The sequence below is a fragment of the Pelodiscus sinensis genome, chromosome 13, assembly GCF_052426305.1.
Source record: "Pelodiscus sinensis isolate ZL-2025 chromosome 13, ASM5242630v1, whole genome shotgun sequence".
Lineage (NCBI taxonomy): Eukaryota > Metazoa > Chordata > Testudines > Trionychidae > Pelodiscus > Pelodiscus sinensis.
In genome coordinates this window covers 1,456,119-1,484,059 of record NC_143064.1, presented here as the reverse complement: position 1 = coordinate 1,484,059, position 27,941 = coordinate 1,456,119, and the positions used below count along the sequence as shown (strand labels likewise).

Sequence of the window (27,941 nt, the reverse complement as noted above, 5' to 3'; positions counted from 1 at the left end):
CCACTCTCCCCACCTCTAATATCATCAATTCACAGACACTTACCTTCCTTCCTCCCCCCCCCCCCCCGCATCCCCCTCCTGTTCTGCAATGTGATTTGTCCTTTTCATATTTGTTCATTTTTTTAATTGTATCCTTTGGTATATATGGTTGTGACTACTTTCTTCCACTATTTGATCTGAGGAAGTGGGTCTGGCCCACGAAAGCTCATCATCTAATAAACCATCTTGTTAGTCTTTAAAGTGCTACATTGGCCTGCATTTTGCTTCACCTACTTCAGAAGACATTCAAATCTGCACTTGAAAGGGAATCCTCTGAACTGGCATTCATGCTAAAATTCGACACTCTCTGCAGGGGAATTAACAAAGACTCCAATTATCTTACCCATTACAAAGATAGCTTCCCCAATTATCACCTCTAATACTATTAACTCAGACATCTCCCCTTCCCCACCTCTAATATCATTAACTCACTGGCATTCACCTTCCTCCCCCCCCCCCCCCTACATCCCCCTTCTGTTCTGTAATGTGATTTGTCCTTTTCATGTGTGTGCATTTTTTTTTTAAATTGTATCCTTTGGTATATATGGTTGTGACTATTTTCTTCCATTATTTGATCTGAGGAAGTGGGTCTGGCCCACGAAAGCTCATCATCTAATAAACCATCTTGTTAGTCTTTAAAGTGCTACATAGTCCTATATTTTGTTTCAGCTACACCAGACTAACACGGCTACATCTCTATCACTGTGATAACAAAGTGACAGTTGCAGTCCTGGTCAGCAGTTCTAAATGGCTGCCCATACTGAAATGGATTGAAAACCTAACAGAGGAAGACAACAGTGGCAGCCACAAGATACACAGGAGGCTGGAACCCTTTTATTGTTCACATTGCTGCTTTCTATAAAATCAAACATTTAAACAACTGTCTGTGCAACCGCAGCCCTATCTCATAAGATTATGAATCAGCTTCCTCCCATTAAATAGCACTCTAATAGTCCCTGAAAAAAAAGTTCACATCTCTCTAATAAAAACTTCCTGAAAAGTAAATAGCTTTACAATGGCCATCAGCAGCGAGACCTGGGTGCTGGTTCTAGCACTCACTGCAGAACTAGTAGCCTCTTCTATCCAGCCAAATGCTTCCAAAGTCCCATCACCCTGGCTTGCTGCAGTCAGTGTTATTCTTCATTTGGAAGGAATCCCTTTGCTCTGTCCAACTTATCCAGCACCTCACCATAAAGACCAATCATCTGGGGAATATAACCACCATCAGTCCTCTGAGTGGATAAAGAAAAACAAACCTCTCCCATTCGAATAGAGAGTTGTTCCTACACACTGCTTCACACATGGGCTACGTCTAGACTGGCATGATTTTCCAGAAATGCTTTTAATGGAAAAGTTTTCCGTTAAAAGCATTTTCAGAACAGAGCGTCTAGATTGGCACGGACACTTTTCTGCAAAAGCACTTTTTGTGGAAAAGCGTCCGTGCCAATCTAGACGCGCTTTTCCGCAAAAAAGCCCCAATCGCCATTTTCGCGATCGGGGCTTTTTTGCGGAAAACAAATCTCAGCTGTATACACTGGCCCTTTTGCGCAAAAGTTTTGCGCAAAAGGGACTTTTGCCCGAACGGGAGCAGCATCGTATTTCCGCAAAAAGCACTGATTTCTTACAGTAGGAAGTCAAAACAAAATACAGGACTAACAAGATGATTTATTAGATGATGAGCTTTCGTGGGCCAGACCCACTTCCTCAGTAGGAAGTCAGTGCTTTTGCGGAAATTCAAGTGGCCAGTGTAGACAGCTGGCAAGTTTTTCCGGAAAAGGGGTTGATTTTCCGGAAAAACTGGCCGGTCTAGACACAGCCATGGTTTTTAAAAACCAATTTAACTACACTTGTTTAAAAGTGCAGCCCACCTCCCGCAATGTGCTTGCATTCACACCAGTGGACAGGTGCTTGGAGCAGCATACTTTTCAGCTGCTGGCACACATCAATTTAACTATATCTCTTTCCAAAACTGATACAATTACATCAGTATAAAAACTCCTGACCCACTCAGAGTTAATCAGGAGACACTGGAGGCTTGGCTGTGTGTAAGACCAGTGCATGATGACTGCATACATCAGCCAGTCTATAAATTGCTGCAGTTGGGACAGGCAGCTCTAAGGGCATCTGGATGCAAACATAGCAGCAGCAGAAAGAGGCTTAGCTGGCTAAGGAAAGCTAAGGGCTAAGACAAGCTATACTGTTTTCTGTAGGTCTGACCCCCAATAGCTCGTCCTGCTTAAGCATCTAATGCAGCAGAACTCAAACTCCATTGCACCATGAACTTCTTCTGACAAAAATGACTCCAGAGCTCCAGGAGGGGAACCAATGACCATATCTGTCTGAAACCCACCACCTGAGGCTAGGGGTCCAAAACTGGCATCCAAGCGCTTCTGCCCTGGCTGGGGCATGTAACCTTAGCCATGGGCAGTGGGGCTGAGGCTTGAACTTGAGACTTGCTGGGCCCCAAGGTTGCAGCCCACCTTAGGGTCCTGACCCAGTTTAAGAACCCTGATCTGGTGACTTCTTCTGCCTTGTCCATTGTTCTTTGAAGTGGCTCTGTCGATGCTTCCCTGCCCCTCCCCCCCTGCCGTTTTCACCTGTCTGCCTTCTGCTCACACTCACCTGGCTTTCATAGCTGCTCTTCAGGGACCCGAGGTGATTCAGAAAGCGCATCCCCAGCCCACACCAGTGCTCAGCCTCCTTGTATTTACCAACAGTGTACTGAAATATTCCTGTATTCCAGGCTCTGGTCATCAGCCACAGGGTCTCCACCTCTGGGTAATCACCCTAAAGTAGCCAGCAAGGCAAAACAGCAATGCAAAAATTAGGCTTTTCACTCCTAAAGGTGCCTGGGCTACAGTGCATTGGAGTTTACTATTAAAACAGAGACCCAAAAGGGAGTTTTTCACCATGGCCATGCAAAGACCAGAATTCCTAATAGTCGTTCCATAGTTCACACTCATCTAGACCACTTCTGAACCGCTTACTGCCACCATGGGTGAGGACAAAATGGTTACTTAGCTCTCGTAACTGTTGGTCTTTGAGCTGTATTGCCCATGTCCGTTCCACGTAGGTGTGCACAGCTCATCGCAGATTTGTTTTCCCCAGTGGTACCGGTTGGGCCAGCAAGGGAGCCCTCTGGAATGGCACCCTTATATTGGCACATATATACCCCTACTCTACCCCCCAGTTCCTTCTTGCCAGAGTTCTCCGATGAAGGGGAGGTGGGTGGGATTTGGAATGGACTTGAGCCACACGACTCAAAGAACAGCAGCTATGCGAGGCAAGTAACCATTTTTTCTCCTTCCAGTGATTGCTCATGTTCATTCCATATAGGTGACGCCCAAGCAGAACCCTTTGAGGCGGGGTTGCCATATACATTGCCAAGGAGCCTCATACAGTTTCTGGCTGTGGTCATGAGGGAGGCTCATAGGCGCAGGATGGATTCCTTGATGGCTAGAAACCGGGTCCTGGCCAGAGAGGCCGTAGCTACTGTGGAGTCCAGCAGGGCACTCACAAACTCTATTGTCTGAATAGGGACCAGGGTGGACTTGGCCTTGTTCAGAAGGAGATCCAGATCGAAAAAGACTCCTGAATCAGGGATCTATGCTTCACCAACTGAGCAGGAGAGGGCCCCAGAACCAGCCAATTATCCAGGTATTGGTAGACCTGAACTCTACACTTCTGGAGGAAAGCAGCTACCAATGCCATGCATTTGGTGAAAATGCTGGGAGTCGTAGAAAGGCCAAAAGGGAGTGCAGTGAACTGATAGTGGTCCTGGGCCACCGTGAAATGGAGGAAATGTCTGTGATGGATATAAGGAAACAAGCATCTTTTAGCTCAAAGGCAGCATAGCAGTCTCTCAGATTGAGGGAAGGGATGATAAAGACCATTTTGAACCTTGTCTTGGAGCTGACAGCATTGAAATCCGAGGTCCAGAATGGGGTGAAAGCCACCCTTGGCTTTGGGAAACAAGAAATAACATGAGTAAAGCCCCTTACCCCTGAACGCCATAGAAACCACTTCCACTGCTCCTAGACTGAGAGGCTGCAGAGATGCTCATGAGAGGGGTCCCTAAAGAGGGGTGGAAAGGAGGCTGGGAGAGGAATGGGATAGAATATCCATTTTGTACCATGTCCAGGACCCAACAATCTGTTGTTACGGTCGACCAAGCACAGTGGAAAAACAGCTAAACAGTCCAGGAAGGGGAGGACCAAAATGATGACTCATACATTTAAAATATCTGATGTGGCCCCTGGGATTTGGCAAAGGGTCCCACCCCCTCGTCGGAGGAGGAACAAGAGCAATGTCTGCCATTCCTGATTCCCAAATTCCTACCCCTACGCCTAGTGAACTCAAGTCTGGGCTCTTGCTGGGGAGGGCATGACAGGCCCTTGGGGTTAAAAGAATGCCTCTGTGAGGCAGGGGTATGGATCCCAAGGAACTAGGCAGGGGCTCTTGAGTCCTTCAGACCATGCAGCTGGTTCATAGATTCATAGACTTTAAGGTCAGAAGGGACCATTATGATCATCTAGTCTGACCCCCTGCACAGTGCAGGCCACAGAATCTCAACCACCCCTCTTAGAATAATCCTCTCACCTATATCAAAGATATTGAAGCATTCAAATACTTTGAAGGCCCCAACATGCAGAGAGTCCTTCAGCTGTAATCTGTGCCCAATGCTACAGAGGAAGGCGAAAAACCTCCAGGGCCTCTGCCAATCTACCCTGGAGGAAAATTCCTTCCCGACCCCAAATATGGCGATCAGCTAAACCCTGAGCATGTGGGCGAGACTCACCAGCCAGACACCCAGAAAGTTCCCTATAGCAACTCCTATCATCCCTCCATTGACCTATTTCCAACTGATAATGAATGGTCAATTAGTTACCAAGATCATGTTATTTCCTCCAACCATCCCCTTATAGAATCATAGAACTGGAAGAGACCCCAGAAGGTCGTCAAGTCCAGCCCCCCGCTCTAGGCAGGACCAATCCCATCTAAATCAACCCGGCCAGGGCTTTGTCAAGCCGAGACTTAAATACCTCTTGGGATGGAGACTCCACTACTTCCCTAGGTAACCCATTCCAATGCTTCACTACCCTTCTAGTAAAATAGTTTTTCCTAATATCCAATCTGGACCTCTCCCACCACAACTTGAGACCATTGCTCCTTGTTCTGCCATCTGTCACTACTGAGAACAGCCTCTCTCCATCCTCTTTGGAACCTCCCTTCAGGAAGTTGAAGGCTGCTATCAAATCCCCCCTCACTCTTCGCTTCTGCAGACTAAACAGACCCAAGTCCCTCAGCCTCTCCTCGTAGGTCATATGCTCCAGCCCCCTAATCATTTTGGTTGCCCTCCGCTGGACCCTCTCCAATGCGTCCGCATCCTTTTTGTAGTGGGGGGCCCAGAACTGGACACAGTACTCCAGATGTGGCCTCACCAAAGCCGAATAAAGGGGAATAATGACATCTCTGGATCTGCTGGCAATGCTCCTCTTAATGCATCCTAATATGCCATTAGCCTTCTTGGCTACAAGGGCACACTGTTGACTCATATCCAGCTTCTCATCCACTGTAACCCCCAGGTCCTTTTCTGCAGAACTACAACTTAACTGGTTGGTCCCCAGCCTGTAACTATGCTTGGGATTCTTCCGTCCCAAGTGCAGGACTCTACACTTGTCTTTGTTGAATCTCATGAGATTTCTAGTGGCCCAATCCTCCAATTTGTCTAAGTCACTCTGGATCCTATCTCTGCCCTTAAGCGTATCTACCTCTCCCCCTAGCTTAGTGTCATCTGCAAACTTGCTGAGGGTCCAAGCTATCCCCTCATCCAGGTCATTAATAAAGATATTGAACAAAACCGGTCCTAGAACTGAACCTTGGGGCACTCTGAAAACAAGCCCACCCCTTCAAAGAGAAGGTCTTGGGTGGTAGTCAGGAGTTCAAGGGGAACACTGGCGATCTAGAGCCAGGAACAAAGGCGTAGGACCAGTCCTGTAGCCATAGTGCACACAACCAGCTCCGCTGAGTCGAGGGCTGCCTGCAGGACCGCGCACTCAAGACACAAACCTGCCCTCCTCTGACAGGGCCTTAAATGGCTGCCATAAATCTTGGGGCACAAGGTCTCTGAGTCTGTCCATGGCACCAGGCATAGGGGCTCAGGAGCACCTGCTGGTGGCAATCCTGAGCGGCAACCTGCCAGAGACACAAGCCAAAGGGTCCTTTTCCTTTGCCTCTCTGTTTTAGGTGTCAGGCCCAGCTGTCCTTGCCATTCCCTGTGATTTGCCACCTGAACAACAAGGGACCCTGGCAGGGGGTGGGAGAAGAGATGTCCATGGCCCACCTGAGGGACGTAATATCTCTGCTCCACCCACTGACCAGATGGTGGGATGGATGCCGGAATTTGCCAGTGTTTTGGTGATCTGGATCACCGTTTTGTTGAGGGCAAGCACCACTCTGGTCAGGACATCCACATTTAGGGTATCCACTGTAGGGTCCGAGTCCTTTGACACGTGCTCAGCCCGGACTCCTAAGCTCTGTGCAAGGAGCTTCGGGAGATCCCGGTGGGCCCTTGAGTCCATCGAGGGCATGGACAGAATGAAGCCCCCCAAGTGCCTCATCAGGGAAAGAGGACGAAGAATCCTTCAGCACCTGCTCCTCCTGCTGGTGGTGTTGATCCAGGTTTTAGAAGGCAACTGCGTACTACAGGCCCATGACCTGGGCTGGTTCCATTCCCCATCTCTGGAAGGTCTGGGAGATGGCTTACGGGGGGCTTGAGAATGGGCATATGAGGGGAGTGGGATAGTGGGGGGTCGCCGAGAGCAGTGCCCTAGGACCTGAGTAGGTGGAAGCCGGTTGGTAGGGACCTGGGCCCTGGGCCTGGTGGTAAACCCAGGGGGTCCAGAAAGGCCACTGCACTGCTGCCACTGAGGTGGCCATGATGGCTGAGGAGGTTGAGCTGGAACTCTGCGGTGCTGGGTACCGTGCCATGAATAGGAGTGGTGCATGATTGAGATGCACCATCCCTGGAGAAAACGGACTCGGCCTCAGAGTCAGTGGAATAATCCAAGGCCAACGTGGCTATTGACTCTGGCTTGCCCTGCTCTGGGGCAGAGGAGGCAGCATTGGGTGCTCCAAGGGCATGACCACTAACAGTGCTGGGGTTCTGTGCACTGGTGATGGCCCCGAAGTTGGCGGTGCCCTCTGGTGAGGCCTGAGTACCGGCAGGTCAGTGCGGGAATTCCCATGCAGTCTCAAATGTGTCTGGCGTGGGAGGCCAGTCCACCTCAACCAGGTTGTCATCATCTGAGCTTGGGTCCCAGTGTGGGCTCGAACACCCGAGGGAGGGTGTAGGAGCAACAGTGGATGCAGGAGCAGGGTGGAGGTAGGTGTCTGGCTAGAGGGGAGGATGCAGGAGCAAAGGAGGGTGAAGAGTGGCCAGGAGGGAGGATGTGGGTGAAAGCTGGGGGTGCAGGGTCTTGGCGGGGGTGGAGGAGAGGTGAGTGAGGGGGATTAGAGTGCAGGGGACCTGGGCACGAGGGGGGCACTTATCTGGCTTCACACCCCCATCGCTCCTAAGCACCACCTCCTACTGCTCCCATTGGCCGGCCAATGGGAGTAGTGGGGAAAGCCTCTGGACAGAACGTCCCTGCATTGCCATTCCCACAGTGGGGTGGGGAGGGAGAAGCTCAGCCCCCCTCCCGCACACAGCGGGGAGCCTGCACTGCCACTCCAGACTAGCGGTTCTGGTGTGCAGCCGCAACACTGGTGCACTAGCTCCGGCTTCCTACTTGGAGGGCACAAGGGGTGGAGTGGTGAAGAAAACACTGACCTTCCCTGCCAGACCTGGCTGGTGGAGAGAGGCAGAGCCAGCAGCTCCGTGTGCTGTCATTACACCAGAGGGGGGTAGAGGTGGCATGGTAGTGCAAGCTCCCCGCTGCGTGGGAGGAAAGGGGGGCAGGGCTGAGCTCGAGCCACAGACCACCTGTAGGACGGCCATGGACCACTAATGGTCTATGGCCCACATGCTGAGAACTACCGACCTAAGGATCCTTAATTTAATGACAAGCCTTTTGGTATCTTAATCCCTCGATCCTGCTTATAAATAAATTCCCTGTCCCAAAGGCAAAGCTGGAAGCAGCACAGAACCCAGCACATCTCACACTCCACCTATATGACACTTACGAGCTCGGTCTGGGAATAGGGCATGTGCGGTGACTGCAGACCTCAGCTATGAAACTCAGGCCAGGCCAGAGCTCTCTATGTCCCCTTCCCTCCCTGCATGTGAGAGCTTAAATATTTTACGTCTTGCTGATTGCTCACATTCTGGTGAGGACTTTGTGAGCTTGTGTAGGAGCATTTCCAGCCTTTTCTTTTTGTGCTCAACTTACTGTGGTTCCTACAATGCTCAGAGCATCTTCAAAGTAGCCCCACACCTCCTCCAGTACACAAGCATCTGTGTCTATCACTCCAGTGGGCAGAGAAAGGTGAATCAAGCTGTGCAGACATTTGCTGGGAATCAAAAAAGAGGAAAATTGTTCAGCATCGTATGGAATATGAATCTTTGGCAAAGCAACCAGGCATAGAACAATTGGCCGAGTTTTAACAGCAATTCACGAGGGCTTTGGCCTATCAAGATAGCAGGGAAAAATACTTCTTACAGCCAGAGTATGAAAATTGGCCTCCTCTCTCAGACAATGAGGTTTGGGGTAAAACACTGAATGACTTGACTGAGGTGAAAAGTCTGATGAGATCTTGGAGAGGAAACAAGGGTGGGAGCATAAAATCACCTTTTCCTAGTAGGATATCATGTCTGGGTGGGGCCAGTCATAAGCACCCTAGTTCCCCTACCCTTTTGGCTATGGTGATGGCTATAAGGAAGAAGACCTTGAAAGACAGGATTACCCCAAGACTTTACATAGGAGTCTTCCTAAGGCAATGAGAACCAAATCAAGGTCCCAGAGTAGAATGGGCTCTCTTAAAGGGGAAAAAGTTTAGAAACCCCTTAATGAATCTAACAGTGGTAGGGTGAGTGAAAACTGAACACTCTTTGACAGCTGAATAAAAAGCTATGAAGGGAGCAAGGAAAAAGAATCTCCAGAGAGCCCAGCAACAAGCCCAGGGTCTCTACATTGAGCAGATACTCAAATACATTCCAGGGGAGAAAGTCAGAAGGCGATTTGGACTGATGATCACACTAGTCTTGAAAATGCTTCCACTTCTGCATGGCAAGTTTTCCTCATAGAGAGTTTCCTGATATTTAGCAGCACTATCTGAACCTCAAGAGAACAATTCTGTTCTATGTCCAAAAGCCATCAAGTAGGCCTTGAGGCGCAAAAACAAAAGACAGAGGTGGGCTATGGTTACTGATTCCTGGGTCAGAAGGTTTGCTGTCAGAAGAAAATAAAGAGCAGAGAGATCCAAAGCAGATCTGAGAACCACATCTGCCTTGGTCATGGTTGTGCCATCAGAATGATCACTGCTATCATCTGCTTCAACTTGTTCAGAAACTTCAGGATTGATAATGTAGGTTGGATAAGCATACAAGGCTAATAGGTCTTGAGAAGGTGGGAAAACCTGTGGCCAGTCTAGACACGATTTTGCGCAAGAAAGCCCCGATCGCCATTTTAGCCATCGGGGCTTTTTTGTGCAAAACAATTCTTTCCTGTCTACACTGGCCCTTTTGCGCAAGTATTCTTGCACAAGAGGGCTTTTTCCCGAGCAGGAGCGTGAAAGTATTTGCGCAAGAAGCACTGATTTTGTACATTACAAAGTCAGTGCTCTTGCACAAATTCAAGCGGCCAGTGTAGACGCAAAATCTTGCCAGTCTAGACGCACCCCAAGAGTTTGATGCCTGCTTATCATCATAACCTTTGTGTTCAATACTTCTACCAAGTAACTAACAATCATAATAAAGAAATGTTCCAGCTCCACAGACAAAAAATAGCACAGGGAAAGGGATCTAACATGTGACCAACAATTGATTCTTTGTATGTCTTCTTTCCCCACCAGTCCCTCATTTCCCTGCCAGTTTGACACACTTCCTAGACAAACAATGGCCAGTTGATGAGATACATTATCACCTGGCTGTCTTTGCACATTCCTTCTAGCAGTAACTGGTGTGAATACTAACCTGATTCTCACAGCATCAATGGCTTCCTGTTTCCTATGAAGGATCAGAGCACTCTTGAGGGCCCTCTTGCACACAGAGGGATAATGAGCAGGAGACTCCATTGCTAATGCTTGAAAAACAAAGGAACATATTGAAGGAAAAAGAAGTGACCAAGGTCGGACCTCCTGCTCATTGGTCACTGACTGTTTCTGGATCTCCTGTGATCAATGACCCAGGATTTGTACAACAGGAATGTGATTTCATAAGCTGCCATTTTTTATCCTACAGTCGTTCAGTACTAGTGACCACAAGTGTAGAGCACAAACCGTCATGGTATGGGCGGTGCGGGAAGGCAAGCTCCACAACCTGTGGCCCTGCTTGAATTCCACCCCGGCTGTGTTTAGGACCTGCCCCTCTTCCATTGTCTCCCTCCGCTCTTTCGTTCCTCTCTGCTCACCCTTTACAACCAAACCCTGGAACCCAAATGTAGCAAATGCCATTTGAAAAACCCCCACACGCTTTTCAATTGTCTTTCTAAAGAATGTAAGAATGGCCAGACTGTGTCAGACCAAAGGTCCATCTAGTCCAGTATCCTGTCTGTCAACGGTGTCCAATGCCAGTGCTCCCAGAGAGAATGAACAGAGCACATAAACATCAAGGAGTCCATTCCCTGTCGCCCATTCCCAGCTTCTGATTAACAGCCTGGCTACACAGTCATTGATGAATCTTCTCCTCCATAAATTGATCTAGCTCTTTTTTGAACCCTGTTAAAATCCTGGCCTTCACAACGTTGTCTGACAACATGGAGCATGTTTTCCACTGCAGGAAAGATTGGGAAGACAGAACATGCAGAAAGTACCTAATTAACAACAATACATTTGGGAATAAAAGATGTCAGTCACAGGTTTTTTGTTAAATCTCAGACAAACTTCAGGGCATATCTGCAAAAAAATTGTATGAAGGGCAGGTCAGCTGTCCTGCTGAATACTGTATTAAATATTACAGGATACATGAGTCAGCTCTTCTCTATTTCACAATTTCTTCATAGGTATTTCTAAGCTGATTTCACATTTTAAATGTATGTACTCTTAATCCTTCATAAAGTAATCATTCAAAATTATTACATAATTAACTCACTAAGAAAAGACATTACTTTAAATTAATCAGTCAGAGCGGTTTAGTGTGTTCATAACAAAGTTAATTGCTTTTAGAAAAAGAGAACACTAATTTATTTTGTGTTATCTTCTTAGCAATGGACATGTTCATGAAATTTCATCATATGTTTATGTTAAAATATGTCTCCAAAGATTTTAGGCATAACAAAGGATTTCATATAGTAGTAAAGTACTGATTTTGGTGGAAGGTTCTCTTAAAACCAGTTAATCAAATAGGGTATGTCTACACTACAGCACTAATTCGAACTAACTTAGTTCGAATTACAGGCAGTCCCCGAGTTACGCGGATCCGACTTACGTCGGATCCGCAGTTACGAACGGGGCACTTCCTCTCCCTGGTCTCGAGCAGACCAGGGAGAGGAAGCAAAGCGGCGGGGGAACGCGCGGCCAGCTGACAGCCCAGACGCGTCTGGGCTGTCAGCTGGCCGCGCGCTCCCCTCTGCTCCCCTCTCCCCCCCCTCCCTCTGCAGACCAGGGGGAGGGGGAGCAGAGCGGAGCAGAGCAGAGCGGCGGAACGCGCAGCCAGCTGACAGCCCAGACGCGTCTGGGCTGTCAGCTGGCCGCGCGTTCCGCCGCTCTGCTGTGCTCCGCTCTGCTCCCCCTCCCCCTGATCTGCAGGGGGGGGGGGGAGCGGGGCGGAGCAGAGCGGAGCACGCGGCCAGCTGACAGCCCAGACGCGTCTGGGCTGTCAGCTGGCCGCGCGTTCCGCCGCTCTGCTCTACTCTGCTCCCCCTCCCCCTGGTCTGCAGACCTGGGGGACGGGGAGCAGAGCAGAGCAAAGCCGCGGAGCCCGAGGGCAGCAGGATAGCCACGGCGCGTCTGGGCTGTCCTGCTGCCCGCGTGTTCCGCCGCTTTGCTCCCCGTCCCCCTGGTCTGCAGACCAGGGGGACGGGGAGCAAAGCAGAGCAAAGCCACGGAGCCCGAGGGCAGCAGGATAGCCACGGCGCGTCTGGGCTGTCCCGCTGCCCCCGTGCTCCGCGGCTTTGCTCCGGACGCCTGTGGTACAGCAGCTGGGGCGCTGCCGGTTGGTCCTGTAGCGCCGCTCTGGGTGCCACTGGACCAACCCAGCAGCACCCCAGCTGCTCTGCCCCAGGTGTCCCCTAGTCAGCAGCTGCTGAAAATGACCAGTGGCTGACTACAGGAAGCCCCTGCCCCGGGCTTCCTGGAATCAGCCGCTGATCAGTTTCAGCAGCAGCTGACTTGGGGATGCCTGGGGTTCTTAAGTTGAATCTGTATGTAAGTCAGAACTGCCAGATTCAGCCACTGTTGAAACTGATCAGTTTCAGCAGCGACTGAATCTGGACGCCAGTTCCGACTTACATACAGATTCAACTTAAGAACAAACCTACAGTCCCTATCTTGTACGTAACCCGGGGACTGCCTGTAGTTAATTAGAACTAACGCATCCAGACTAAAAAACTAGTTTGAATTAACGTTTTGCTAATTCAAACTAGCATGTCCACACAAAGTGGACCCTGAACTGAGGTTAAGGATGGCCGGAAGCAGTGCCGGCAGGGCATCAGATGAGGACTTAGAGCATGGAGATGCTGTCTCAGGCTAGCCGAGGGCTGTGCTTAAAGGGACCCAACCCCCACCCCAGACAGACAGTTCTCAGGGGTGCCCCGCTTGCAAAGCAGTCCTGGCTTGGATTGCCCAGAGTACCCACACTGGGCACATCACAGCACTCGGCCATCAGACCGGCTGCACTTGCCGCAGGCTGCCATCTGGGGAGAGGGGGCAATTGGGGGGCTGCAGGAGGTCCCACCCCCAGAAACCCGCAGAGCCAGCCCAGTCCTCCCCATCGGGGGCTCGTACCCCATTCCTCCCTCACCTCCTTCCACTTACCCCTCCCTAGCCCCCCTTCCTGATGTACAAAATAAAGGACAATTGTGTTCAAAAATAGAATCTCTCTTTATTGAACAAAACTGGGGGAGACTGGGAAAAGGAGGTGGGAGAGGGGAAGAGAGAGGGTGGGAGAGGGGAGGGCAACTACAATGATGAGGGGTTTGGAACAGGTCCCATATGAAGAGAGGCTAAAGGGACTGGAACTTTTCAGCTTAGAAAAGAGGAGATGGAGGGGGGATATGATAGAGGTCTATAAAAGCATGAGTGGGGTGGAGAGGGTGCATACAGAAAAATTCTTCATTAGTTCCCATAGTAGAAGGACTAGAGGACACCAAAGAAAAGGAATGGGTAGCAGGCTTCAAACTAGTAACAAAAAGTTCTTCTTCACAAAGCAAATAGTCAACCTGTGGAACTCCTTGCTGCAGGAGGCTGTGAAGGCTAGAACTAGAACAGTTTAAAGAGAAGTGAGATCAATTCATGGAGGTTGGGTCCATGGAGTGCTATTAGCCAGGAGGTAGGAGTGGTGTCCCTGCCCGAAGTTTGTGGAAGGCTGGAGATGGATGGCACGAGACAAATGGCTTGGTCACTGTCTTTGGTCCATCCCCTCCAGGGTTCCTAGGGTTGGCCGCTGTCGGCAGACAGGCTACTGGGCTAGATGGACCTTTGGTCTGACCCAGTACGGCCATTCTAAGCTCAGGGCTCAGGGTCGTGGGTCTCAGTGGACCACCTTGATTTTCATACAAACCTGCTCCTGGGTGGCCAGGCTGGCATCTCTCCTGCTCTAGACGGCCGCTTTCCTGTGCCTAGTGCGGAGGTCGTGGACAAGGTCCACGATGTCTGCACTGGACCAGGCGGGTGCCCACCTCTTGCGGTCCTGGGCAAGCTCCCGGGAGCCGCCAGCCTGGTCCCGGGAAGAGGGGGAGGGCTGGGGGGCATCGGGTGGCTGGCTCAAGCCGTGCCAGGTGCAGGGTCCGTTAGTTCGAATTAACTTTGTAGTGTAGACATACCCTGAGGCTGTGTCTACACTACATGCCTCTGTCGGCAGAGGCATGTAGATTAGGGTTGTAGGCAAAGGTAAATGAAGCCGCGATTTAAATGATCGCTGCTTCATTTACATTTACATGGCTGCCGCGCTGAGCCGACAAACAGCTGATCAGCTGTTTGTCGGCTCGCAGCTAGTCTGGACGTTCCCCCTGTCGACATCAAAGTCCTTTCCGGCAGCCCCGTTATTCCTCGTGGAATGAGGTTTACCGGGGCTGCCGACAAAGGGCTTTGATGTCGACAGGGGGAACGTCCAGACTAGCGGTGAGCCGACAAACAGCTGATCAGCTGTTTGTCGGCTCAGCGCGGCAGCCATGTAAATGTAAATGAAGCCGCGATCATTTAAATTGCGGCTTCATTTACCTTTGCAGAACAAACAAATCTACATGCCACTGCCAACAGAGGCATGTAGTGTAGACGTACCCATAGTGAGAAATAAAGAATGAAAACTCGTTCGATCCAGGTATCTGGAAGAAAAGGAATGTTGTCCCTTAAGGGCTCCCTTCAACAAGGGAGTGAAAAGGAGAGTAGGGATGGACAGAAAGGACAGGACAATGTTGGAAGCAAGATTTTGTACTATAGTAATTAAAATTAAAATATGTATTTTAGATAAGAGTGGTCCTTTTGAAGAATTTATTTTAAAAACTGTCTGTCTGAAGATCCAAGCATTTAAGGCTAAGGCTGAATATGCAGATTGTGCACCTAAAAATCTATGCAAGGATTTTTAAGAAATGTGATTTTAAAATCTTCAGCAAAAAACTAATGAAATATTTAAACTAAGGTCCTGTAGACAAACTTTAAGCAAAATTTAAGCAAAAGCAAAATTTAAACTAAAGTCCTGTAGACAAACTAATGCACAACTGTTTTCAGCAGTGTTGGCTAAGGATATTAAATATTGTGTAATGTACTTGTCGAGTAGTCGATGGAATTTTCATCAGCTACTCAACTAGTTGATAGCACTTTCGCATACCTTCTGCTGGGGCTCTTGTACATTTCAAAGGAAGAATGTGGAACTCCTCATGCACCCCAGGGCCAGTGGGAAGTCCAGTGGGACTCTGGGTTGCATGTGGGCCAGCTTTGAAATATACAATAGTCCCCAGCAAGGGCTCTTGTGCATTTCAAAGTGGAAACACCCTCATGGAGCCTGGGGTCAGTGGAGGACTCAGCGTTCCCCACAGACCCCGGGCTCCATGCTGTGCTGCCACTTTGAAATGCCTCACGGAGCCTGGGTGAGCTGGGGAGTCCCCAGCTGACCCCAGGCTCCATGCGAACGCAGCAATGGCATTTCAAAGAGGCAGCGCTACACAGCTGATCCTGGGCTCAGCCATGTAGAGCTGCCTCTTTGAAACGCCGCCTCGGTGTTTCAAAGCAGTTCAGCACGGAGCTGATCCCTGGGCTCCATGCAGCACTGCCCCTTTAAAACACCATGGTTCATCTGTGTGGCGCTGCCCCTATGAAATATCCCCTCTTCCCCCCATCCCCCTTTGCTGCCTCTATCTGATAGAGGCAGCAAGGAGGTAGAGGGGGGAACAACTAGCTGACTAATCCTTAAGGGTATGTCTACACTAGCCCCCTAGTTCGAACTTGCAAATGTAGGCATTCGAACTTGCAAATGAATCCCGGGCTTTATATACATCTTCCCGTCCGGTCACCATTTTGAAATGCCACTAGTCCAGACTAACTGCCCGTGGCTACATGCGGCAGTTAAACAGTAATTGGAACTAAGTCCTTAGTTCGAATTACCTGTTACACCTCATTCCAGGAGGAGTAACAGGTAATTTGAACTAACGACTTAGTTCAAATTACCGTTAAACTGCCACGTATAGCCGCGGGCAGTTAGTCCGCATTTCAAAATGGCGACCGGACAGGAACATGCAAATAAAGCCTAGGTTATTTAAATCACGGGCTTCATTTGCAAGTTCGAATGCCTACATTAGCCTCCCTAGTTCGAACTAGGGGGCTAGTGTAGACATACCCTAACATCCTTAGTGTTGGCACATGCCTGTTAAAACTGTTTCATTACCACTTAATGGCTCTTTCACAGGTTCAATGTTATGATAATGGTTCTGGCAAGTTGGAAGGCTTTCACTTTTAAATTAATAGATCCATTTCAGGGGAGACTCGCCAGCCTGCAACAGCCTGCTGCAGAAGCCTTCAGGAACCATGAGAATAGTGATAAGAAGAGGGGAGAGGTTGAGCACTAAGACTCAAGGAAGGCATTGCCTCTCCTTGCCTCTTATACCAGACACCCATACAGCATAGCTTTATTTCTTTATTGTCATTAAATCCTAAATGACTGCTGCAGTGCTTAAGAAAATAGGTTTTGTAGTTAATGAGAGCCCCCTTTATCAGCTGGTTACATCTAATGAGGTAACACAAAAACAGAAGTGTCCTACAGGAACAATGGCTGTTTGGGTTTGTTTCACATTTCCTAGCAATGCCATGGCTGATTTAAAATAAAACAGAAATGCAGAATCAAGGTGTCATTCCCTGATGCTAATAGCTTCAAAATAAGTGAAATGTAAACAATCTATCATTTTGGCTCCAAGACTCCCTGTCACCTTCCTCCAAGTCCATTCTAAATTCTCAAGTTCCAGAAGACATGGCTAAAGCTTTGTGATGATACTACAGCAGTACAGAAAGTGCCAGCTACATGCTTCTCCACTATCTTTGGTTTTTAAAACAAGCCCGGATATTTTCTGAAGGATTTGCTCTAGCTCAACCAGAAGTTACTGGACTGGACGCAGGAACCACTAGCAAACCCTGTCTGCCCTGTGTCAGGCAGAAGGTCAGACTAGACTAGTGATACTCTGATCTCAGTCATTTGGGAGCCATATTAATGATCAATACCATGCGTAACAGCCACAATATTAAGAATTTACTGCTTAATTTAGTGCATGTCTGTGTGCCTAATCAAGTAAAAGCATCCTGATTGGTTCATGACTTAGATTAGTTTACAATTACATCACACACAGTGTTTTAATATCATGTGCTGCAAAATCCACAGGAAATACATTATGTGGCTCCCGAACCTCAGTGTGAGTACCACTGAACTAGACAATCATAATGGATCCTTCTGGCCTTAAACTCTATGAAAAGTTCTAGATTTTTTAGATGGAGGAAATCGGTAAGGCACTGGCTTACCTACAAACTATGGACATCTCTGGGTACTACCAGGATCACAAACATCTCTCCCAGTTGACAAAGCATGTTTGGGTTTTGCATAGATTTTCATTGCTGTAGAGCATAAGAGCATACTCCTATCCACTCCAAATGAAAGTGAAAGACTATCATAAGATGCAGTAATGGCCAACTTTCTTTACATAACCTTAAGAACTGGAAATGTAAATAGGGCCCTTACCAGCAATGGTTTCCAACGTCTTAGTATCTATTTGCGGAAGTTCCCACACCGACTCCAATAGGTTGTCCACTTCTGGATCACTGAGTTTGGCTCTCGCCTCAAATTCATAAAGCAACAGCAGTGTGTCAGTTGGGTCTCTGGAGAAATCTCCTGCAGAGGAGACAAATTAGTGCCTGTTATTAGTCAATCTGTTACGGTCAGTTTATGAAATGAAGCTGTAAGATGCAGTTTTACCCTTGGTTGCAGGAAAATCCTTAAACCAGGGCTGGGCAAAATATAGTCCGTGGGCTGCATCTGGTCTGCCAAGCTGCCAGATCCGGCCTGGCATTTGCTTATGGGATAGTCAACTAATTGCTTACATCTCTACCTTGGTGTAGATTACATTTGAAACTATAGCTGAGAATTGGGCCACTCGGAACATTCAGGGCATGTCTACACAGCAGGCCTAATGTCGAATTAAGCTACGCAACTTCAGCTATATCAATTGCTTAGCTGAAATCAAGTACCTTAACTTTTGGCATTGTCTACACTGCAGGCAGTCGAAAGGAGAATGCTCTTTCTTTGACTTCCCTTACTCTTCATGAAATAAGGGTTGCCATGAGTTGGAGTAAGAAGTCCTCCAGCTTGATATTATTTCGAAATAAAGGCCTGTAGTGTAGACACATTCTTTTGAATTTCAGAATAGCGTCAGTTATTCCGAAATAACACTGCTGTGTAGATGTACCCTAACAAAATAGTCAGCACAAACATAAGAGCAAATCTTACACCCCATTGCCATCAAGGGATGCAAAAAGAAATTCCCATATATAATTTCATCAAAGATCTCTGTGGGCTAAGAGGAATATTTGCCTATTTCATACCGTGTGAAAATTAGATGCTTTCACAAAAAAGACATTTTAAAAATAAAGAGAACATATGTTGAAAAATGTGTAATTTGTTCTTCTATGTCACCTTAGAAATTATTGCACAGTAATTTCTCCTCTTTGCTGATACTGCCACGTGCAACATAATTACAACTCACTACAGTCATCTGGATTTGTATTTTCACTTTTACTTGAAAAACAGGCAGTCAACATAATTGGACAAATGTATCGCCATAGTCGCTTTGCCAAATGTGGACCCACTATAACAGATTTACTGCTATTATCACCAGCATCTCAACAAAAGTTGCCCATGTCCAGTTTCACACACTCGGTATGGCAAATATGTAACTCTTGCTGACAACTATGACCAGGTCTTCTCTTGTTGTGCCAGAGATCGATCTTCTGTTGTTTGACTGAGAAGATATAAGACCCACTAAATCAACGCTGAGGATAGCTCCAACTGGCGCCAGCACTCCTGGCAGTTGTTAGGAGTAAGGGAAGCTGACGGGAGCATTTGCTCCCTTTGGCCTCCCTCTGTGAAGCAGTGCCAAGCTCAACTTAAGGTAAACTGACTCTAGCTATGTATTTTACGTAGCTGGAGTTGTGTATCTTAACCCAATCTTCCAGGTCTAGTGTAGACCTGGCCTATATATGTGCTATCCTGAGCTGTTAATTTCTCAAGTGTTGCACAAACTACAGGCTGAATCATTTCATGATACCCTATAAAGACAACTGGGTACTGTTTTGTCATGTGTGTTTCACCCTATCCTGCTGGTGCTAATGGGGTTAATTAACTGCACATTAATACAACCTGCACATTTTGCACTGCCTGTGCAAAGTGACTTATAAGAAAGGAAAATCTAGGAAGACTTGCCGCTATGTAGGTACAGACAGAAAATTGAGAGTGACTCAAATTACTCAGGTCAGGTCTACACTTGACCTGGAAGGTGGACTTACGATACATAACTCCAGCTATGTAGAATATGTAGCTGGAGTCGGCTTACCTTAAGCCGAGCTTGGCGCTGTCCCCACTGCAGGAAGCTGATGGGAGCAAACACTCCCATCAGCTTCCCTTACTCCTTGAGACGATAAGGAGTACAGATGCCAGCCGGAGCTGCCCTCAGCATTCGATTTACAGTTCTATACTAGACCTGCTAAATCAAACGCCAGAATGTTGATCTCTAGCACGGCGAGGGAAGACGTGCCCTCAGACTAACTGAAATCAGGCATATCACAACCTATGTTGTTACTGACTGGTAATAAAGAAGTACGGCTGTATCATATGAATCTACTCCTACCTACTTAGAGGAATCCAGGTGTAGGTCAGCTAAGAGCTGGGGAGAAGAGGGATTCCTTCTCAACCCTAAGAATGCTGTATACTGAGGTATACATCTGTTATAATCTTATTTGTCTCACTTTGCAACATAACTATTTTGAGCATCACCATAATGAGCCCTCAATGGCGAGAGAAACTTTACACTTACAGCTTATCCTTATTCTCAGGCCCCTACACAGGAATTTCTGGGGGGGGAGGGGGGGGGATACTTTTTTTTTTTAAACGTGGACTTCACCCCACCATGGTTCCCCAAGTAAGTGTGCTCTGGACAGCTGGGGAAAGACAGGGCTGATTTCCGCCCCTCTCTCTGCAAGAGTGAGGCCCAGCCCTGCCGCAGCTGGCTGGAGCATGGGGGAGGGAGACTCAGGCAGCGCGCCACCCCTGCCTTTCCCCAGCTGGCCAGAGCATGGTTACTTGGGGGGAACATGGGGGGTGCATTCGAACCCTTTGCACCCCTCCCTGCTTTACGGGCCTGATTCTATTATCTTCTGGTTGTCTAAAGGAAAACAACACAGCAACCCTTGAAAGTTCTTACTTCTGGAGCTCAAGAGAAGAAAAGGCATCAGTTCTGTTGCTTTTAGTATAGTACCGAATCCCTGCAGTTGAGTCCTAATGTGCTACTTTACTTAAACTGGGAAATCCAGGCATTTTTTCTCCTGTTAAACTGCAAGTGCAATGAAGCAGGTTTGGCCAAGTAAACTTTTTTTAAAGAACCTGGGTATTTTTGTACAGACTGGTCTACCACCGTTAGCAAGCCCATAAAATTAATCTGAAATCTTTAGTTCCAAACATGCTGAATCAGACAGCATCTAGACAATGAGAAAGCCAACAAGGGTACAGAAAAAGCATTGTGTTGCCAGCCTCTCCAATTCTTACATCAAATTATTTTGTAATACAGGTGTGTCAAGACTTTTGAATTGAAAAGAACAGTTCTCTGATTCCCAGATCATCATCTTCGAAGCAATGAGTCTTGGAAATACTTGTTCTAGGTATCGTGATTCTACATAATCAACAGCATTTGGTTATAGAATGTCTAGCTTGCCTGTTAGCTTCAGAGCATTCCAGATCTCCCTGCATGCCTGGATGTGTTGAAGAGCCTGAGACAGAAGCTCAATCTATTTTGTGAAAAAAATACATTATTTTTAAACTATGCTTTTAAAATGAAATATGAATATAACTCTCACAGGAAACCTCAGACGAGAAGCCTTCAGAATACCTGGCTACATAATAAATGAAAAACCAAGCATACTCTAATCAATCATCTGAACCTAATCATCTTTTTCTTCTTAAGAGCAGTCTCAGCACCCCATGCAAATCAGCAAGGATCCTTTACACTTGAGGTGCCACCGGACCAGGTATATAGCTCTAGGACAGCAATAAGGGACATGGCTTACATGAACCATCAGCCAGAAAGAGTTTATTCACCTGTGCAGTAACTGACATTCTTAGAGATGATTGTCCCAGTGGGTGCTTCATATCAGGTTGGTGCACCACTGCCGAGCCTGCAATCTGGAGTCTTCAGTGCTGTGACTCTGGGGCCATGTATATGCATGCCTGTAGCCACATGCTATTAGGATGCGTCTAGACTGGCAAGATTTTGTGAAAAAACAGTCGCTTTTGCACAAAAACTTGACAGCTGTCTACACTGGCCACTTGAATTTGCGCAAGAGCATTGACTTTGTAATGTACAAAATCAGTGCTTCATGCGCAAATACTTTCACACTCCCGCTCAGGAAAAAGCCCTCTTGTGCAAGAATACTTGCGCAAGAGGGCCAGTGTAGACAGGGAAGAACTGTTTTGTGCAAAAAAGCCCCAATGGCTAAAACGGCGATCGGGGCTTTCTTGCGCGAATCGCATCTAGACTGGCCACGGATGCTTTTGTGCAAAAGCACTTTTTGCACAAAAGCATCCGTGCCAATCTAGACGTGCTTTTGCGGAAATACTTTTAACGGAAAAACTTTTCCATTAAAAGTATTTCTGCAAAATCATGCCAGTCTAGACACAGCCCTAGTGTGCAGGCACTATGCATATGCGAGCCCTCACACCCCTCAGTTCCTTCTCTACCCTGGAATCATATAGCCTAAAGAAGGACAGAATTATAAAGTAGAGGGGAGGAGGGAGGGTAGTGGAGCACCCACAGGGCACTTATTTTGAAGAACATCAGTAACTGCATAGGTGAGTAACCTCCTCTTCGAGATAGAGATATCCCTGTGGGTGATCCACATCAGGTGACTTCAAAGCTGTATCTCTTTAAGGAGGTAGGGACTTTGGATCTGGCATGAATGCAGTAGATAGAACAGCCTTAGATAATTTGAGGCTAGAGAAAGGTCCTTGAATAAGTGCATAGTGCTTTGCAAATGTGTGTTCTGATGACCAGGTAGCAGCTGTACAAATGTCTGCTATAGGGACCTTTTGTAGAAATGCTACAGAGGTAGACATGGCTCTAGTTGAGTGTGCTCTTATTCAGTCAGGAGGATTAACACCTGATAAGGAGTAGCAAAGTCTTATACAGTCTGAAATCCAGTGGGAGAGTCGCTGAGCTGAGATGGCTTGACCTTTATTGTGATTTGCTATGGAGACAAACAATCTAGGGGTATGTCTACACTACCCTCCTAGTTCGAACTAGGAGGGTAATGTATGCATACCGCACTTGCTAATGAAGCCCGGGATTTGAATTTCCCGGGCTTCATTAGCATAAGCGGGGAGCCGCCATTTTTAAATCCCCGCTGTTTCGAACCCCATGCAGCGCGGCTACACGGGGCTTGAACTAGGTAGTTCGGACTAGGGTGCCTATTCCGAACTACCGGTACACCTCGTTTCACGAGGAGTAACGGTAGTTCGGAATAGGCGCCTAGTCCGAACTACCTAGTTCGAGCCCCGTGTAGCCGCGCTGCATGGGGTTCAAAGCAGCGGGGATTTAAAAATGGCGGCTCCCCGCTTATGCTAATGAAGCCCGGAAAATTCAAATCCCGGGCTTCATTAGCAAGTGCGGTATGCATACATTACCCCGCTAGTTCGAACTAGCGGGGTAGTGTAGACATACCCTAGGAGAGGACCTGAATGGTCTTGTGCATTGTAAATAGAAAGAACGTGCCCTGCGCATATCAAGTGTGTGCATATTTGATTTAAGCGAGTTACCGTAGGGTTTGGGGAAGAAGGTAGGGAGGTGTAGTCTGATTCAGGTGAAAGAATGATAGTACTTTGGGTAAAAACTTGGGGTGGGTCCGTAAAGTCACCTTGTCTTTGGAAAAAGAGATGTAAGGGGGATCTGCCATAAGTGCTGCCATTTCCCCTACTTGTCTGGCCCATGTAATGGCTACAAGAAAGCCTGTTTTGTTTTCATAGAAAGATGCAAAAGGGAGCAGGTGGCCACTGGCTCTGTGATGGATAGGAAGAGTACTAGCCAGCACCCGTTGACTAATGGGTTAAAATTAGGTAGCTAGCAAGGGTGTTGGCACGGATACGGTAATGAAATTTAAATTGGATATAGATACCCAGTCTGTTCTTCCTTTGTGGGGATTTCTAAGAAAAAGGCTGGAGAGAGCAGATGCAGGGATCAGAATTACCATGCCTATAAGAAATATTGGACATGGGAATGAACTGGACCTTGAAGTACAGATAAGCATGTATCATGAGTAGAAGGAAAAGAGTATCTAGTCACAATCGGGGTATTTTTCTTTATTTAGGTTGTTTAGTTTAAACTCCTCTTTGTGAATCCATGCCTCCCCCATTCACTATCTGAAAGATGTTCCCAGAGATTTTCTGTGTTTTAATTAGTTTTATTTAATTGCTCTGTACACCTATCAACCAAGTATGCTTTATCAAGTATATTTTTTGTTTGTTAATAAAAATCACTTTTTTTAAGGTGATGATTTGATTCTTGTGTCCTGGAAAGTAACAGGGAGTCTCTGTGTGTATTTGCTTGCGTAAGACTGGGCACTCAGCCACCAGAGACTGCAGCTTGTTTTTCTCTTTTCTTTTTTCAAACTCTTTTGGGGCAAAAGAGCTTTGGGTACCCCTAGAGAAGGAATTCAAGTTGTTCCCTCCTGTTTTTTAGGGTGAAATCACTTGATGGTGGCAGCTTTTTGGGTTTTCTTTTCTCAGAGCCACTGCATCTGTGACTCTGGGGAGTTTTTATTTGTAAGCAGAGCCTATAGAGGCAATATATTTAAGGTCTTTGCAGGCCTCCACCTTTGGTGCTCCGAGTGCCAGAGTGAAGAATAGCCCTGACAGGCTCAAATAGGGTTTTGGTGAGAGTATTTAAAACTAAGTAAAGGTCTCAAGCTTGCACTGGTGGAACCACATATGGATAAAGTGCCTGGAGGCCTTTGATGAACCTCTTACTAAGAGAATGTGCAAATATAGAGGTAACATCTATTTTAAGATGAAAAGTCATTATAGAGCAAGGTGTACCTTGATGGAACTCAGTGCAGGACCAGCTTGTTTAAGGTTCAACAAACAGTCCAAAATTAAAGGTAATGGAGATGTGGATGGGTTAGCCTGTCAATGTGAGCTCCATATTGAGAATGTTTTCCACTTCTGAAGGTATGCTTTATGAGTGCTCTGCACTTTACTGTGCAGCAGGACACGCTGGACCTGCTGCGAGCACCCTAGCTTCTGTGTGGAAAACTACTGAGGAGCCATGCATGTGGCGATTTGGAAGATAGGTCCGACTTCCGGGCTGAAAGAAGAGATCCAGGTAGCAGGGCAGGGGAATTGGTGATATGTGCACATTTTGAGCAGAAAGGGGAACCAGGGTTGCCATGGCAAAAAGGTGCTATCATAATTAAGTGTGCTTTGTCCCTTTGTGCCTCGATAACAACCCTGTTGCTGAGAGGTGGGGGGGGGGAAGGCATATAGATCAGGAAGGCATCTCCCAGGGAACCCTTCCCTATGCCACCTCTGGAACAAAAGCAAAGACTTTTTGTTGTTCTGGGTGGCAAAAAGGTCTATGGTGGGATGACCCCACTGTTGGAAGACCCACGAAAGGATATCTGGGCAGCGCCCTGCTTAGAGCATTGATCATGGTATTGAGGTTGCCCGGAAGGTGTACAGTAGTGATAGTTACACCATGTTTTAGGCACTGATTCCAAAGTGCAATTGCTTCTGTACATAGGGTGTGTGATCAAGCTCCACCCTGACGGTTTCCTTAAAACACTGCAGCAACTTTGTCTACATATAGCCTCTCATGATTGTTGTTGATTATAGGAAGGAGTATCTCACACACATATCTTACTGCTCGCAATTCTAGCACATTTATGTGGACATCGCTGCCTATTCTGGACCACAGCTCCTGAGCTGTGTGATGCTGCAGGGCTCCCATGAGGGAGCATCCATCATCATGGAAACAGACGGTTCTTCAGTAAGGAATGGAACACCGGAACACAGATTTTTTTGTATCAATCACGAGAAAAGAGTCCGCTTTATTGAAGATGGGATGATAAGGGACTTGGATAATGGGTGAATATTGGGCTTGTAAGATTGTCCTGAGCCTCCCCTGCAGGCACCTCATATGTATGCAAGCATTTTTTACCATAAAGTTGCAAGCTGCCATATGGCCCAGGAGCTGGAAACAGTCATGGGACATCATTTTGGGAGAGGACTGCAACTTCCTGACCAATGGCACTATCTTGTGAAAACGCTGTGTAGGAAGGGAAGCGAGTGCACATGGGGAATCAAGGTAAGTGCCTATGAACTGAATCTTTTGAGTAGGGATCAAATTTGATCTGTTTTCATTTATCTGCAGCCATAGATATTAGAAGACGTGTCTTGTGATCAAGAGGAAGCATCGAGCACCAGTTTTGGAGCGCGCTTTGAGGAGACAGTCGTCAAGGTAAGGAACTATGATAACAGTTTGTTTCTGCACGTACAGTGTAACAACTGAAATCACCTTTGAAAAAATTATTGGAGCTGTAGAAAGGCCAAATGGTAGGACCTTGTACTGATAATGTTGAGTACTTAAAACAAATCGAAGAAATCATCTATGAATAGGATGAATGGAAATATGCATCTTGCAAGTCGAGGGATGAAAACCAGCCACCTCTTTCCAACACTGGTATGATGGTGGCAAGTGTTACCATCTTAAGCTTTTGCTTTTTAACAAATTTGTTCAGTGCTCGTAAATCAAGAATGGGTCACCATTCTCCCAACTTATTCTCCATGAGGAAGTTATGGGATTAAAAACCTTTCCCACTATACTGAGCGGGGAGAAACTCAATTGCCCCTTATTGTAAAAGATGGTCAACCTCCTGTTGGAGAAGATCCTCATGAGAGTGGTCCCTGAAGAGGGACTGGATAAGGGAATGGGAAGGAGGTGCTGACAAGAAGGTAATCGTATATCCAACCTTGATTAACTCGCTTATCAGATGTTATCCTTCTCTAGTTGTTAAAAAATGGTAGAAGATGGTGCTAGAACAGTTTAGATGTCACAGATGGCATTGGAATGGGTGAAAGGTTTTCATGACCCTTGATATATGTCTCAAATTTGCTTAGTGGATTGTTGTGACTGTAGTGAATTATTAGAAGACTGATGTTGGCCCCTGCCTCTAGAATGGCTCTGTTGAAGTTGATCCAGCCTGTTGTATTGTTGAGTATAGTAAGAATATCTTGGTCTAGGGTATGGTTGACACCTGTATTGTTTTCTTCTTGTATTTGCAGGATTATGAATGCCAAGAGACCAGAGGGAGGCTTTTATGGAATGTTGCACTTCATTGGTGTTAGCTGTGGATAGCTTTTGCCTGTAGAATGGAAGGTCCTCTACAGTGGACTGGATTTCTCTGCAGAAGACTCCAGAGTTGAACCACAAGGCTTTTCTCATGACAACAGCTGTTGCCAGAGAACGAGCTGCTTTATCGGCTGTATCTAACACAGTGGCCTGAAGGGCCATTCTTGAGATTGCATGATCCTCTGTGACCCTAGCTTTAAATTGCTGCTTCTTGGCCTCAGGAATATCTGAAATAAAATCATTTAATTTTATGTAATTCCTGTAGTCATATTTGCTAAGTAGTGCTGCATAATTTGCAACTTGGAATTGTAGTGTGTAATTTTTTTGATTACCTGTTGTGTTCCCTCCCTCTGGGGCATCTCGTATTGGCTACTGTTGACAGACAGGATACAAGACTAAATGGATGTCTGATCTTAGCCAGTATGGCCGTTCTTATGTTTTGACAGAACAGATCAAGTCTTTTGCTGCCACATCAAATGGGGGTCGATCTAAAGTGATGCTGCTTACTCTTTTAGTGGGCTGCTTCCACTACCAGGGAGTTAGGTGCTGAGTAGGTAAAAAGAAACTCTGACCCTTTTGGGGGAAACATAATATTTTTTATCAGCCCATTTACATGTTGGGGTGGCTGCTGCTATGGTTTCCCAAATTGTCTGTGGGTTCCATGATGGCTGGGTTAATTGATAGACCAGTGGTCCCCAACCTTTTGGGGCTGCTGCTCGCCCAGGGGTGGGGCTGCTCACGCGCTGCGTGCCTGGGAGTAGGGGTCGCCCATGCTCCAGGTGCTTGGGGCTGGCACCATGCTTGTGCCACGCGCCCAGGGGCGGGACCGGCCCAGATTGTTTGGCGGGCACACACCAATGGTCTGGCGGGCGCCGTGGCGCCCGTGGGCACCGCACTGGGGACAACTGTGATAGACCTATCTTGGAAGTCGTGTGAGTTAATAAAATGTCTGTCAATTCATGTTAGTTTGTGGACACTTCCTGGATGGAAATATTGAATTTAGCCCATAGACGTTTTAAAAGGTCCTAAAAATGTGAGAAATCGTCTGCTGTAGTTGGTGGAGAAGGCAACACTGCTTCAATCGGGAAGGATGATTCATTGGTGTCAGGTGAGGTATCCGATGATGGGTCAGACTGGTCCCCTTGTACAGTACATTATCATTGAGGGGATGGAGATTGTGGTAGTAGAGATTGTTGTGGTACAGTATGACATTTACAGGATTAATAGTGTTTATGATGAGACTGCCATGGGCTCCAATACTACCACTGCAGTTAAGGCATGCGTGGTGGCATCCCTGGGTTACTGTACCAAGCTGCCATATTTCGGTGTCTGGAGTGTGCAGGATGAGTCCTAGCCAAATAGACAGAGTAATCAGTGGGTGGTGAGTTTTTGGGAGAAAACATGACATATATTTCCTGGTCAGAGTCACTAGAAAACCACTCTGGC

At 47.2% G+C, this 27,941-nt stretch overlaps 1 protein-coding gene across 3 annotated transcripts in view; it reads right to left on the bottom strand.

The window, feature by feature from the left end:
* Positions 1-851: 851 nt before the first annotated feature.
* The window catches only part of TEX11 (testis expressed 11), a 213,286-nt gene continuing 186,196 nt past the window's right edge, over positions 852-27,941 (bottom strand). For all 3 annotated transcript variants that reach the window (XM_075917648.2, XM_075917646.2, XM_075917649.2), the window contains 6 exons: positions 20,814-20,886; positions 17,573-17,722; positions 10,172-10,280; positions 8,430-8,550; positions 2,662-2,826; positions 852-1,244 (listed from right to left, as the gene is read on the bottom strand). In XM_075917648.2, coding sequence (XP_075773763.1) covers positions 1,173-1,244; positions 2,662-2,826; positions 8,430-8,550; positions 10,172-10,280; positions 17,573-17,722; positions 20,814-20,886 — 690 coding nt within the window. In that variant the 3' untranslated portion in view covers positions 852-1,172. The remainder of the gene's footprint in view (positions 1,245-2,661; positions 2,827-8,429; positions 8,551-10,171; positions 10,281-17,572; positions 17,723-20,813; positions 20,887-27,941) is intronic.